At 36.7% G+C, this 15,604-nt stretch overlaps 1 protein-coding gene across 6 annotated transcripts in view; it reads left to right on the forward strand.

Moving 5' to 3' along the window:
• The window catches only part of CCDC148 (coiled-coil domain containing 148), a gene marked incomplete at its 3' end in the record, with an annotated part of 216,997 nt that overhangs the window by 75,928 nt on the left and 125,465 nt on the right, over positions 1–15,604 (forward strand). For 5 of the 6 annotated variants that reach the window (XM_079782912.1, XM_079782908.1, XM_079782910.1 and 2 more), the window contains 4 exons: positions 4,443–4,525; positions 4,722–4,873; positions 5,829–5,924; positions 6,005–6,186. In XM_079782912.1, coding sequence (XP_079639038.1) covers positions 4,443–4,525; positions 4,722–4,873; positions 5,829–5,924; positions 6,005–6,186 — 513 coding nt within the window. Of the gene's footprint in view, positions 1–4,442; positions 4,526–4,721; positions 4,874–5,828; positions 5,925–6,004; positions 6,191–15,604 lie in introns of those variants that run through there. The other variant, XM_079782913.1, reaches the window with a different exon arrangement.

The raw sequence follows: 15,604 nt of genomic DNA on the forward strand, positions 1-15,604 counted from the left end.
TCCCCAGGGTCCCTTGCTCCTTTGTTTCAGAATGGCAGGTTTAGAGGTTCAGAAAAAAAGTTATTTATATTGGTTGTGTGATAAAGAATTACAATTTTTATTTTAATAAGTATTTTGGAATAATAAAGTTTGAAGGCTTACTTGTTCGCCTTACTACTTTTACTATCATTCCTGTAGGGGATGCTTTTATAACCAAATATCTGTTAGTAATATATGTAGTCTCTTGTTCACAATTTTTGCTTTAAAGCATTATTTTAAAGTATCACCTTTATGCAGAGGATATCATGGGGTTTTACCAACAATTAAATGCTGTCTGGAAATGAATCTCTAAAAATGACACTGAGATCAATCACTACTCAGACTGTGTGACTCAGGGCACCAGAGAGCTCTCTCTCAGCCCAGCTCCTACGCATTCCTTAGCTAACTGGTGTGAGACTTATCTGGCCTCTGTGTGCACTCACCTGGGACACTTTTAAGAGTGAAAAGTGGATCAAATAGCTGAGTCTAAGGTACAAGCTCTCTGCACTGCTGAGTTCCTTCCTTGTTGGAGGACTAAAGCTTTGGCCATCAGCCTGCACTGCTGCCCTACTTCTCTGCAGATCTCCTGGCTGTTAGTTTCATTTATAGAACTTCAACTTCCTCTCTTGCTCTGCCTTTTACAACCCATGTTTCTTTGCTTATTGTTTGCTTAAATGGCTTCCAACTCTACCACCCTCTTGGACCCCATGTTTCACTTGATTTGCCATAATCATAACTAAGTGGTTACCCTAGGAAACTGGATAATTTTGATGTTCTGAAGAGACTGATTCTACACCTAGAACTTTTGCACCATCTTGGAGGACCTGTACTGAGGGTAGACTCTGAGAGCTCAAAACACCCTTCACCAGGCTGGTTTACCTTGCAGGTGGTTGCCTTGCCAATGGGCATATCTATGTAGAAAGTAGATTAATATATCATCTAGGCAGCCCTAGCTGGTTTGGCTCAGTGGACAGAGGGTCAGCCTGCAGACTGAAGGGTCCCAGTTCAATTCCAGTCAAGGGCACATGCTCGGATTGTGGGCTCGATCCCCAGTGTGGGGCGTGAGGCTGCCGGTCAATGATTCTCTCTCATCATTGATGTTTCTATCTCTCTCTCCCTCTCCCTTCCTCTCTGAAATCAATAAAAATATGTTTAAAATATATATAAAGTATATATCATCTAGGCAAATGGTCACAGAAAATCTCAAGAGGCTTTTTCTAGTAGCATCATGGTCAGTGGTACCAGAGGGAAGGCCGAATAGCATTAGGAGGCACTTAAATTGGCAGATTTGGACACAAAAGTTGCCTAACATTTATTTGAACCCCTCTACCGATGTGGAGGAGGTTGTGTGTACTGCAGAGTTGCAAACTCGTGAACGCCTGGGACCTAGTCTGGCTTGTCAATGATGAAAGGGCAGAGCTGTCTTCCAGAGTTAACATTTTTTAAATGTTCTTGTGTACATCACAATTTGTATCTATATTTCCTATTTCATATTCTACAAAACAAATATTCTTCATGATACTCTGGAGTATAATGAATTTCATGGTCCTATATGTTAGGAAAATATATTTCATACATTATTTGGAGAACCTCAATGTACTTTAGCATAATGAGGTTTCTGGGAAATCCTGCACTATAGAAACATGTCTGATTTTGTTTAGTTCACCATTTTCCGTTTTTTCTAGCTAGCATCCCATACATTACTTTTCTATAGACCACAATTTAGGAAGTGCTAGACTGCATTCACGAGCTAGTCCCAGATTCTTGTAGCTCTGGAGGGCATAAAAAATGCTTCTGGATTTTGTTGGGCACTCAGGACAAGAAGAGAAATGGGCTGGTCTTGTCTGATGGGTCAGGGTTTTTAGTCTATGAAGGCAGGATGGAGCTCACTAGAATTGTACATGCAAAGTAGCAGGTTGATCAAAGCCACTTCTGTTGTTTTGGATGATCTATTATGGCTTTCTAGGTGCTGAAAATATAAGGGAACTAAGCTAGATGGTTCATAAGTACTATGTTTTTGTTTAAACAAATCCATTATGAAATAATTTCTGGTTTTACTACACTACTATGTACCTATCATTCATTTAATAGTTTAAAATGTGATCTTAAAGGTACTTCTGGCAAAAATTACACACTGGGAAAAAACATAGTGAAGTGTCATCTACACTAGTACCCCTTTTTTATACATACAAACAAAAGCCCTGGCCCATGTAAGTGAATAGGTTTAGAAGAAGATGACACATATATAACACAGAATACTGTGCAGCCATTTAAATAAATGGTAACCATGATAATTATTTTTAAATATCTTTAAAATATTATTTAAAAACCCTCAATATAAAATGGTAAATATGCCATAATTACAACCATTTAAAAATATATACATGTAGACAACAGCTAGAAACTTATATAAGCAAAATTTTAAAAATTGTTGTATTAAAGTATTGTAATTGTTCCTATTTAATTTTATGCAATTTTTAATATTGAATTTTTATAATCATAATAAATCAAAACTCTTTTCTATTATTTCATTAAATCTGCCATAAACAAAGAATAAACTACAGCATTTTTGAATGTCCATTTAGAGCAGGTTATGCTTTTACTCTAAAAATGACTATATTTATTTTTTGTTTGTTTTTAATTCTCACTGGAGGATATTTTTTCCATTGATTTTTTAGAGATAATGAAAGAGAGGGAGGAGAGAGAGACAGAGAGAGAGAGAGAGAGAGAGAGAGAGAGAGAGAGAGGAGAGAAACACATCAACTGGTTGCCTCTCAGTCCTTTTGGGGTTGGGTATTGAACCCACAACCAAGGTACGTGCCCTTGACTGGGCTGATGCTCTAACCACTGAGAAACCAACTAGGGCTAAAAATCACTATATTTAAATAATATGTAAAAGGTCATTAAGATTTATTCCTTTTACTATTGTATAAAAATCAAATATACTTTTACCCTTATTTCCTTAGTTCGGGAGTTCGTTTTCTCTTAACTTTTAAAATAACCTCCTTGTTGGTTAGATTTACCTTGTCCCCTCCTGTTCATTTTCCCTTTCTATTGATCACCCCTCTTTTCAGTCTGTCCTGCATCTTGCTGCCTTGGGAATCTTTCTGAAACACAGATCTGCTGAGCAGGGGAGGTCAGCTTAATATCCCACAATGGCTTCTCAATGCCCTGAGCTCTCTCTAAAGAAGTAGTGCTAGGGCATGTCACGGGCTCACCTTGGTTTTCGCTGTTACTTCTCCCCAGAGTGTTCACTTATGCTTCTTTTCCTTGCAAAACATTTGGTCTTGACTAAAACGTCCACAGACATTGATATTTGGTCCACGCCTTGATATTTGGTCTTGTCAAAAACATCCATAGTTAATATAAACTCTTCTCTTCTGCAAGATTCCAACCTGGAACCATCTAGCTAACCCCATTTGCCATTACCAGCTAGGCTACTGAGGCAAGAAGGGCTATTACTGGCAATACAGTCACAACCCTATTGGAACAATAAAACATGATAGTACATTTAAAAAAAATTTCTTTATTGATTAAGGTGTTACATATGTGTCCTTATTCCCCCATTACCTCCCCATCCCCCCACTCATGCCCTCACCTCCCTGTTGTCTATGTCCATTGGTTAGGCTTATATGCATGCATAGATGTCCTTTGGTTGATCTCTCCCCCTTACCCCCACCCTCCCCTACCTTCCCTCTGAGGTTTGACGGCCTGATCGATGTTTCTCTGTCTCTGGATCTGTTTTTGTTCATCAGTTTATGTTGTTCATTATATTCCATAAATGAGTGAGATCATGTGATATTTATCTTTCTCTGACTGGCTTATTTCGCTTAGCATAACGCTCTCCAGTTCCATCCATGCTGTTGCAAATGGTAAGAACTCCTTTTTTTTTTTTTTACTGCAGTGTAGTATTCCATTATGTAGATGTATCACAGTTTTTTAATCCACTCATCTGCTGATGGGCACTTAGGCTGTTTCCAAATCTTAGCTATGGTCATGATAGTACTTTTTAATGTATTATTCCTGTAAGCCAAAAGTAGAAATAAAGATTTTTATCTGAATCCAGCATTTCCTAAGCATGGGTATTTTTTGACAGTACCAAGGACCATTTGGCATGGACCAAATATGCTCATGGATGTTTTAGACAGGACCAAATTTCAAGGACCTTTAGCCATAGATCAAAGTCTCCATGGATGTTTTGGTCAGGATGAACTATCAAAGACCTTTTGGTATGGACCAAATGTCTCAATGGACATTTTAGAGAGACCAAATGTTCACTGATTGTGTTAGGCAAGTACCAAATCCATGTTAGGAATTTAGCATATGATCAGAATAAATAAACTGGTGAATAAAACCACATTAGATTAAATTCTACTACTATTTTTTAAACCCATATTTTTAAAACCCAGGAATGTCTATTTCAGGTGTAAAGTGGAATCTGAAATAAAATCTTTTTTTAAAGAAGAGAACATTGGAAATGAATGTCTGTCTGACCTTAAGAATTTTGGTGAGATTTTTTTTTAATCCTATATTTAAAGGGATGTTTTAAAAATGAAAGAGGACCACTCACTTCATATTCTTTTATTAACTGCTGTTTGTTTGTTTTTTTCTAAAATAATCCAAAAATAAATCTGCACTCTAAGAACCTGTTCTTAAAAATTTTAAATAATGTGTTATCTTGATTTAATTTTGTTTCACTATAGAACAAGAGTTATCTGAACAATGGTGCCTGTATCTTAAAAATGTGATAAATCCTATTCAGCAATTGATAGCAGACCTAAAATACAGACAGCATCACATTGCACAGCATTCACACTCACACAGTGAGTTGAACTCAGTGGATGTACTGGAAGAGGTCAGTACCTTTACTTTTAATAATGTAATATTTCATTTTTGTCCCAACTAGAACAGTTTGGGATAAGGAACCAACATGGGTGTACCATTCCCCTGGTAAATCCCCTCAGGGCTCCTCCTGGCCCACATCATGCCCCTCCCTGCTTCTGCAGTCTCATCTCCTACCTGAAACCCTCTTCCTCCTAGACTGTCACTGGTCTGGCCTTCTTTCTATTCCTTCTCACACTTATCAGGCTCCTTCCTGTCTCAGGGCCTGTGTGCTGGCTATTTCCTCTGTTTCACTGAGGGTACTTTTTGTCCTTTAGGTGTTTGCTTAAATGTCCTCTCTTCTTAGTGACCTATTCTGATAGTCCACTTGAGAGAAGCCATAGTCAGTCCCTATTACTCACCCTGTTTTTACATTACTTACCTCCTCCTGATACACTCGTAGCTATTTTTCATTAGTTTATTGACTATCTCCCCTGACTACAGCATAAACTCCGTGATCATAGTTGCACTAGACGTAGGCTTTTAGGTGATTTTTCTCGCTCTAATTTTCAGTTGTCTGTAGTGTTGTTATATTGCTTTCGTAAATAATAATTTATAAAAATATATTTAAAATCTTGCCCATCTGGGGGTTAGAGGCAAGATTGCAAGGGAAGGAAAGGGTGATTAGAACAGACAATCTGGTAAGCTCTCTGCCTAACCACAAACAAAATCAAAATGTGGGTGCAGAGGCTAGGATCCCAATGTACTTTCCAGCTTAGTTTTGAGTTATGTGTCTAGAAGACCGTCTGATAAGCACACGCCCGGCTATGGCATCACTCGAATCCTCTTCCCCAGGTCCTCAAAGGCATGTTCTCTTATCTAATTTCTCATCACTTACTGGCTTTTGAGATTAATTCCTGTGAATTTAAATATACATATTGAATGAATCACAATAATTTGCATACTACTTGTTCTAAATGTTCCAATAGGTTGACTCTGTGAAGAAACAATTAAAAGCTGTCTTTGAAAGACTTAGCCTGGAGCAACAGAATTTAGAAAATAATCTTTCAGACTGGAGTATTAAAGTAAGTGTGAAACAGACAGTAATTTGCTTATCAATTTGTCATTGGTGTTAAATAAAACAATCACTTAATTTATTTTTCAGATAGTAGATCATTATTCAGAAGAAAGGAGGAACCTGCTTAGTGAACTGCCAATGGAATTAGAAGCTTTGGAATGCCCATACCCTGATTTGAAATCTTCAATTTTTAATGAGTTCTGTAACTTTACAGAGAAATACCAAAAGAAACTTCAAGATTTTGATCTGCAGTTAGAAGACATAAATAGGTAATAACATAAAACTACTTGAATTATGAGATTTTTGCTACTACATTTTTATTTTTCTGGGAGGTTACTATGCTTCTGATTTACCATTTTCATAGGTACTATGTGATTGGAATACAGTCAATCGATAAATGTTTAGATTGAATATTTGTTGAATGGAAAGGGTTCTTTTTCCCCTCTCCAAAATGATTTCTTTGAAATAGTGGTTTTAAAGGTTTTTATAAGTTGAAACATGATGAAAATAGCCTTCTCACTGAGCACTCTACTACACAGGGAAGAAATAGTTTTTTTCAAAGATGAAATTTTAGTAACTATGGATTTTCATTTCAAGATGTGAAGCGCTTCTTCAGTGGAGATTTACAGATCAGTAGTAACAATTGGTTGCAATGAAAAATGTAGTTATGGAATTAGGTTATTTGTAATCCACCATGATTTTGTCTTATGGTGAACATAAGTATATTTTGTAAATTTTAAAAAACATGCTAAATTTTTTTTAGAAAGTGTATTTTTAGTTGTAATCCTTTCTTGAATGACAAATACACTGTTAAGTGATTTAAAATTCAGTATTGGCAGGGTCAACTTCTCTAGTGTAAATTCTATATTAAAATTCATTTCATGAACAAACTCAGAAATGCCATGTGGCTCAGATCAATAGTTTACCTCATGTAATGTTTGGCATATGAAGTTTCTGGGGAATGTTTTGTATGGAAATATGCTTTTTATTCTATTATATTGACCTAAAAAAATTCCCCAAAGAATATGTATTTAAAAAGAAAGAAAAACTATTGCAGAGATACATTTATAGTGTCCTTTTACTAAGGGCTGTTACTTTGAAACAGAAGAAAATAAATGACAAATATTTGTATTTCTTACATTTCTTAATGAATTGTTTGTAAATGAAATGCCTCTATATGAAATTACTAGTGTTAAGAAATGAATAACAACAAGGAAAACCTTAAATCCAACCAAGTAGAATTATTTGCTTTAGTAGCTTCTTGACCCACAGTCTCCAGTTACTACTTGTCTCTGCACACTCGGTGAGTCAGTCCTAGGTGACATCTGAGTCTTTCCTGACCTAACCTTCTTTCTTACATCTCTGTGGTGATGGTCTCATCTTCTGCCCTAACAAACATGTTTTGGTCTCCTAAGAGCTTCATCTCTCCCACCTCTCTGCCTTCCACTTTTCCTTTCCATATTGCAATAAAGCTGAGAAAAAAAATGAATAATATATCATTTATACTGTTGATTAATTGATGATATAATTGAAAATCAGTCACAGTGATGTATTGACTCACCCATGCACTTGATTTAAGTCACTAATTGTAAAGTAAACATCCTTTCTCCCTTTCCTATCCCAACCTTATTAAAGAGGTTTTAGAACTCAGCAAGAAAAAAGAAGAGGGTGTGTGTGTGTGTGTGTGTGTGTGTGTGTGTGTGTTTTGTGACAGATGCATTACCATCAGGCTGATTCTGGCTGTAAGGAAGATAAATCTGACTCTGTCCTTTTTTAAAAAAAATTTTAAATTGATTTCAGGGAGGAAGGGAGAGGGAGAGAGAGATAGAAACATCAATGATGAGAGAGTCATTGATTGGCTGCCTCCTGCACGCCCCCTACTGGGGATCAAGCCTGCAACCTGGGCATGTGCCCTGACCAGGAATCAAAGTGTGACCTCCTGGTCCATAGGTTGACGCTCAATCACTGAGCAACACCAGCCAGGCTGACTCCTTTTAAAGCAAGTTGATTGCCCCATGACCTTTCCTTACACATGGCATTTTGTCCCCTTAGCACAGGTAACTGAGATGGTGGTGTCTCTCGGTTAGCAGCTCCTAAACATGGAGGAGTTTGCCTTCCGCAGCCTGTAATGCCTCCTTCCTGCTAAGACCTACCCCTCACAGCCCACTTTCCTACCTTCCTTTTAATCTGACTTCTTCCTTCCTACAACCCTGAACACTCAGAAAAAGATGAGATTCACAGCTCCATTGATGTTACTGAAGATCAAGGAGAAAATAAGATGAATGTAATTACATGCTAAGGGAAGAAACAAGGATTAGAACAAGACAGAAAAGGGCTAGGGAGGATGTTTTAAAAAGGGATATTAAATGACTAGACTCTGATCCCTTGAAGACAAAGTAATTTATTAACAACATTTGTATCCTTAGCACCTAGCATATCTGGGCACATCATAGCTGTAAAATAAATGATTGTTCAACTGAGTTGCAAACAATGAAGGTGAGCATGGCAAGGCATGCTATAGGGCCAGTAGGAATCTAGTTTGGAGGAATACAGGTTCATGAATCCTTGTTTAATAGTGTGCTTCCCACATATAATTATACAGAATAAAGTTTATAAAATTAATGATGTTTTACTTCATGAATATTTATTGGGTAATCCTTAACATATCAGTGATCTCTGCTAAGCTCCTTACTAGGTGTTCAATAGACAGACTAGATAGGATATGGCTTTGCCTTTAAGAGGGCTTGAAATATTTAGAGGAAGCAATTTATTTACATGTATCCTAATCAAATACATATTACATGCTCACAGCAACTAAGAGACTATTTTATAATATGCTGGCTGTGAATGATGAGATAAAACTGAATGACGTTTCAGGCGTAGCTTCGCTGAGGAGAAAGAAAGTAAATGGGCTATTTTGAATAAGCACAGAGGTCATGGGCATCAACCATCTGACTGTGGGCAGTACGGTGGGCAAAGTAATATTCTAACTAGCACAATGAATTATTTGTTCAACTGTTGTATGAGTTTGCCCAGTATCTGCCATTATTTTGATACAGCCATTTCCCCTTTTGGTTCCAGTTATTAGGCTTTGTAAGGATACACATAGATTATGCCCATGTAGGTACATAACTACATAAGTGAGTTTGTGCATATTTTAAATAGATGTCTGTTGCTATGATATAAGAATGTTGACATTTCTGGGGGACATTTTTAAGTTGTAAGTTTTCATTGGGCTAACCGCAGTGGACCTCAAGGTTAATCCCAACATTTATTTTAATTCCCATTTTGTAGCGGCTTACTGGTTTGGCTTGGAATGACTCTTATCACAGACCCAAAGGTAGGCCCTGGTGGGATTGTGCACCAGTCAGTCACCACATTTCCCCGGCCACAGCTACTAGCTCATGGTGGTCCCCAAGTCAAGGACAAAGCTCAGAACTTTCGTTAGGTACTTGAGGAATAGTGCCTTTTTTTTTTTTTTTTTTTTTTTTGTGGATGGACCAAGAAAGTACATAGTTGAGGTTGCTGCTGGCAGCTGTTGTGTGAATGAAGGAAAACAGCACACAAGAAGCCCAGGTAATCACGGGGAAACTGAGCTGGCGCCCTGTTTGAACTGTGTGGAAGCCACCCTCACTATTTGGATTTTCAAGGGTAATTAGTCCACATTAATGTCTAAAGCCAGTGTGAGTAGGAATGCAAGCAACTAAAATTTTATATGCTAGTTGATTTGATTTCAATGTATTCATAACTTATGAAATAATCTATTAGTTTAGTGCAATTACAATTGAAGAATTGTTAAAATGTATTCTAAAATGTATTAGGAAGATTAAGGTTGTAAAATCAGCCAGAGTTTCCAAATGAAGAATAACTGAGATTGGGTGGGAAACTTGCATGGCCAAATACAAATATATAATATCAAAATAGATTAGAAAGTTTTATATATCTGTGGGCTATGTAGCAGATAAGTAGAACAAAATAGAAATACAGAACATATCTATAATAATTTAATTTATTATAAAGGAAAAATTTCAAAACTATAGTAAAGATTGGATTATTTATAGGAGCATTAAATAACAGGAAATTGGAAAATTGAGGTTAGAGCTCTTTCTTATCCCATATAACTAAAAAACTTTAGGTTTATTAAAATATGAATAAGAAAAATAATAAAATAATGAGATGAAAAACAAGACAAATGTTAAGTAATCTTGGAATGGGGAAGGCCTTTTAAAGTATGCTACCTGCAGTGAAAATCATAAAGAAAAGGTTTAAATAAGTGCAATGACATAAGCATTAAAAAAAAATCTAACAGGATGGTTTCTCGGGCAAGTTAAATCTTTAAATAATCAATAGGGACTTCCAGTTTCTGGTCCAGCAGGTAAGGAGCTTAGAGTTTGTCACTCTGCTCTAAAAACATGAACAAGCTAAAAAATCACCAACTCTTCTTAGATACATCAGTTTAGCAAAGTCACAGGGCAAACTGCTGCCCTCCAAATTGGAGAGACAGGCAATACAAAGAGTCACATTTTACCGAGAAGAAACCCAGGAGCAGAAACCTCCATGTGGAGACGATCTGGTGTTCAGGTTTGGACATGTTGAATTTGAGATGCTGTCAGATTTCCAAGTACAGATTTTGTAAAGACAGTCAGTTATATGAGTTATAGGTATGTTGTTTATAAAAATGAAAAAATATTCTACACATATCCATTGATTTTCTTGTTGATGAATCAGATCCAATATCATCCATTTTATTCAATAACTGTTTATTAACCTTCTATGTTTACTAACCTTCATTGTTTTAAATAGTCTTTTACAACCTATTTTTTATTACTTGCATGGTATTACAATATATGATTGTACCTCAAAAATTCAACCCACTACCTGGTTTTGCAAAGTTATTTATTACATATTTTGATATTTGTTTAAAAACCTTGACACAAATAACTTTTTCACTATATTTTGAGTAATCCCATGATTATTCTTTTAAGATGAATTCTTAGAAATGGAACTGATAAATCAAAGGGTGTGAAAAAGTCTAAGGCTTGTGAGAATGTTAAAAGTAATAAAGTAATTAAGTATTTTCAATTATGTATTTATTGAAATACAATGTATTAAATGTAGGTGAAACCTACAAAAGTAGGTTTAATCTAATAAAGGGTAAAGGGGGCCAAATACATGGTAAAGGAAGGTGATTTGACTGTGGATGGTGGGCACACAATGCAATAAATAGATCATATGTTATAGAAATGTACACTTGAACCTATATGATCTTATTAACTAGGGTCACCCCAGCAAATTTAATAATGATTTTTTTTAAAGTAGGTTTAACCATATTGCTTTCTAGGAAAATAGAAACAATTTATACTTTCACCAACAGTCTTTCATTTGATCCATCTTGTAGGCATGTTGATTAGGGCAGTGGATATTGCCATCACCCATAAATAGCACCAGTGTCTTGTTAATATTCTCTTTCTCTTTTTTGATATTTATCTACATAGCACAGCAGTGTAGCATCTCTGTTCTTATGTGAAATTTTTGCCAGCAGAAGTGTCAAAAAGATGAAAAAGATAAAAGATAAGATAGTTAAAAGCCAGTATCAGAAGCCAGTACTCAAGAGACAGTGAGTGGCCTTACATAATTTTATTTAAAAAATATTTGATTAAACAAATAGTTACATGTTTGATTGTTGCTTGATGAATATAAGATAGAAGAGGAGGGAAAAGAGCATAATAAATAACTGACATTTGCTTACTTGGTGAACTCAGAACAAGTTAGAACATTGGAGCCTTAATTACCAGGTGGCGTTTTTCTCTGAGAATGTGGTCTCTGACTTTTGGAAAGTTTCAGTTCTTGGGCATGTCCAGTCTCAGGTTCTACGTTTCTGGTCTGGGCTGGTTGTGTGTCAAGGGTGGTTAACAAGGGGAGAAGTGCTGAGAAACGGAAGCATAATTATTTGAACACTAATGTGTTCACTTAATCAAGTGGTTAAATTACCCACTCAAGCAATATTTGGGGTCACTGCAACTCCCATTTTCTCATGGTGTATTCCAACAGGGATTGTCCAACCTGACCTTGGAATTATATTTGTTGGGGTTGGGGGAGGAAATAATTGTAGGTTAAGAGCTTATTTTTGTCATATAGGTTTAGTAGCTTTCTCTTAAAATAAACACATCATTGAAAACAATTACTTTATGACTTTTGAACCAAAAGCCATATTTTGTGATTGTTTAACCTACTTTGGTTTGTTGTGGGAATTCTCTTGGCTGTGGTGGAATGCGTTTTATCAAGGGAAAACAATGGGTCCATTTTCTAGGGTCTACTCAAAATTGGTCTTAGAGTTTGCCTTTGCTTAATTAATAACTCAGCTTGTATATTATCTGTATATTATGTTTGTTTAAATGTATTTGTGAAAAGTGTATCCAAGAATAGTGGCTATAAATGTCTAGGTCAACAGTCTTTTTTGTGACTATCACTGCAGCCCACATCTGCCTTCTTGATATAATCGTTTCAGCCAGGAACTACAGGTTAATGATGCACAAAGCTACACTTCTAATACGTTGGGAGACTAGAAAATCTGGGTTTTACAAAATCAAGGAGTGAGAATCATTGATGAGAAGTTTCTGGGTGTGAAATCAAATTAACCTTGAGTAAATCAGGTTGGAGAGAATGGAAACATAGCAGCTTGACAGATTTGTGTCCAAGACAATTGACATGTTATTTTCTAACCTGGCTAATACAAATAGAATTCGTTATTAAAATAATAAAAATATGTGTAGCTCTGAGCAAAGAGAAGATTAAAATTTCTATGGACACGATAGCCGAATTGTGACATAGAGGAATTATAACACCTATTTATACTTCAAATCAAGTGTTCATAACAAGTTTTTCCTACTCCTTATATTTTGAAGATCAACTGTGGTAAATATAATACTTAGAGGAAACCCTATTTTTAAAACTGAGATTATGGAGAACCAGTAATGTAAGGAATTATAATCGCCATGCTCACAGGTTTATGTTTATTTGCCATATTAGTGCCTATAAAGGAACATAACATTGAACATTGTTTTGGTTTTTTTTTAATATATTTTATTGATTTTTTACAGAGAGGAAGAGAGAGGGATAGAGAGTTAGAAACATCGATGAGAGAGAATCATCGATCAGCTGCCTCTTGCACACCCCCTACTGGGGATGTGCCCACAACCAAGGTACATGCCCTTGACCGGAATCGAACCTGGGACCTTTCAGTCCACAGGCTGACGCTCTATCCACTGAGCCAAACCAGTTTTGGCGCATTGAACATTGTTAATGTCTAAACAAATAACAAACTCAGAAAGAGTTCCATCACTCTTCTAATTCATCTTTTTTAATTTCTTAATGATTACTGGTAGGTTTGAGGTGATATTGTAGAGTCTTTAGTGGTAATTAAAATAGTCAATTAAGTGTTTCCTCATGCTATTCCAAAGAAGTAGACCAGTTTTATCATTCTTGTTTTTGAACCTGGAAAACTGAATCATAATGTCTATATAAAATAATTTTATTCAGTTCAACTTTGTTGCAATTTAATATGTTCTTATGCTCTAAAAATGAAAAATAAAATGGGGTAACATGGAGGCAGATTTGGGCTCAATAGAAAGATTTAAAAAGTAATGAGAGCAAATAATGTGTTTGTAGATTATCTTGTCTTTACTGATTCATTTGAGTTTGAGTTTTTTTGTTTAGTTTATTTGTCCTAAAAATAACTGTTGGTGTTGAACACCTGTCTGTTTCCAATGAGCTGAGGAGAGTTACTGTAGGTGCTGGTCTCTGGCCACCTTGGGTCTGCATCTCTTTAATCTCTATATCTTTCATTATATTTTCCTTCCAAAGTGAATATTAGGGTGCTACATTAAAAAAATAATTTCTTGCCGAAACCGGTTTGGCTCAGTGGATAGAGCGTCAGCCTGCGGACTCAAGGGTCCCAGGTTCGATTCCGGTCAAGGGCATGTACCTTGGTTGCGGGCACATCCCCAGTAGGAAGTGTGCAAGAGGCAGCTGATCGATGTTTCTCTCTCATCGATGTTTCTAACTCTCTATCCCTCTCTCTTCCTCTCTGTAAAAAATCAATAAAAATATATTAAAAAATAATAATAATAATTTCTTTTTCCTTCACTTAACTATCAAATAGGATATCTTTAGCTGTAAGTAAGAGAATACACAACTCAAGTGAAAGCAACTTTAACAACAAGGTGATTTCTTATTTCACACGAAGTGCAGAGGTAGAGAAGTCAAGTGCAGTGAGGTCTGGTTTTCTGCATTCTCTTGCCCTGTCTTCCTGCAGGTTAGAGGACTTCCTACCAGACAGCTGTTGCTCCACACCACAACACTCAGGAGCAGAAAGGCCCCTTTCTTCCTTCTGACGTATCTTAAGAGCTAGGAAGCCTTTCCCCCAGAAGACTTTTCACACTTCATTGGCCAGAACTGGGTCTTTTGTCCATGCTTATCCTAAACACTGGCCAGAGGAATAGGAAGCTTGTGAATGAACATTTGTGAATGTCTTAAGATTAATCAAGATTCACTCCCAGGGCTGGAGAAAGCTCACCTCCCCTGAAGTGGGTAGGGTAGGCGGGGAGGGCTATGGAAGATGGCTATGGAAGAAGGTAGATCTTGAATAAAATCAGGATTCTGGTGGACAACAGCAGGAGTAAGGGCAATATCTTCTACAATTACCTTTTCCTTACATTTTTTATGATGCATATAATTACTTAATACCTGGCATATAGGGTAGTTGAGTCATTACTTTTTACTTTTAACAATCTGTTTTATCTTGATTATTTTTTCTCAAAACTTCCACTAGTAACTATATTGCCTCTTAAAATTAGTGGTCGATGGATGTAGGAAAAAAGGATGGATTAGGAATCTTGCCATCATCCCAAAGTACACATTCCACCTCCAACAAATACACATTCTAAGCAAAAATTGAGCTTTCTATGCAAAATATTATTTTTAAAAATTATAAGTAAAAACAACAGGCTTGCTGTGAAAATAACAATTGCACCTTCCAAATAATTACGTAGCCTTCTCTTCTGAACAGATTCTCATCCCTAACCCACCTATAAGAAATTCTGGAGCCATTACTTTAGAACTCTGCCATATTTTCACTTTCCTGTCACCCCTCCGAAGAATGTGGTCCAAGGTCTGGTGGGCCACTCTGCTGTTGTTGATTCTTCAATTCAGTGAATTATGACCATACTCCTGAGAGCCCACTTTATTCTAGCTGTCAACTCCCACCTGCATAGCCAGACTGGGCAGAGCCTAGGGACCCTGGAGGCAAGAACTGCTAAGTGGGAATGGATCCCGTGGGAAGAAAATGTACACACCAAAGAAAACCAAAGATGCAGGTTCCGTTGGTCAGAAATGAGTCCGAGGCCAGGGAGCTCCCTGAAAATCAAAGATAGATTTGTCTTTGGACAATAGACCTGTGGTGGGATGGTGGGTGGGAAGACAGTTTCAGGAACCAGGCTAATTAGAATTGGTGTTTGGATGGGCCGAATCTGGAAAGACCATGTTAAAAAGTGAAGTCAAGTTATCTTTTCTAGAGGGTCAGACCCAATGCAGCCAGACAAGCAGATGGTGTGAGAGCTCTCTTTCGTCCACATTCACCCACAGTGGCTACTGCAAGCATGCTTCTTAGTGGAGGAGCATTGGGTGTCC

Source organism: Cnephaeus nilssonii (genome assembly GCF_951640355.1).
Source record: "Cnephaeus nilssonii genome assembly, chromosome: 10".
In the NCBI taxonomy this organism is placed as follows: Eukaryota; Metazoa; Chordata; class Mammalia; order Chiroptera; family Vespertilionidae; genus Cnephaeus; species Cnephaeus nilssonii.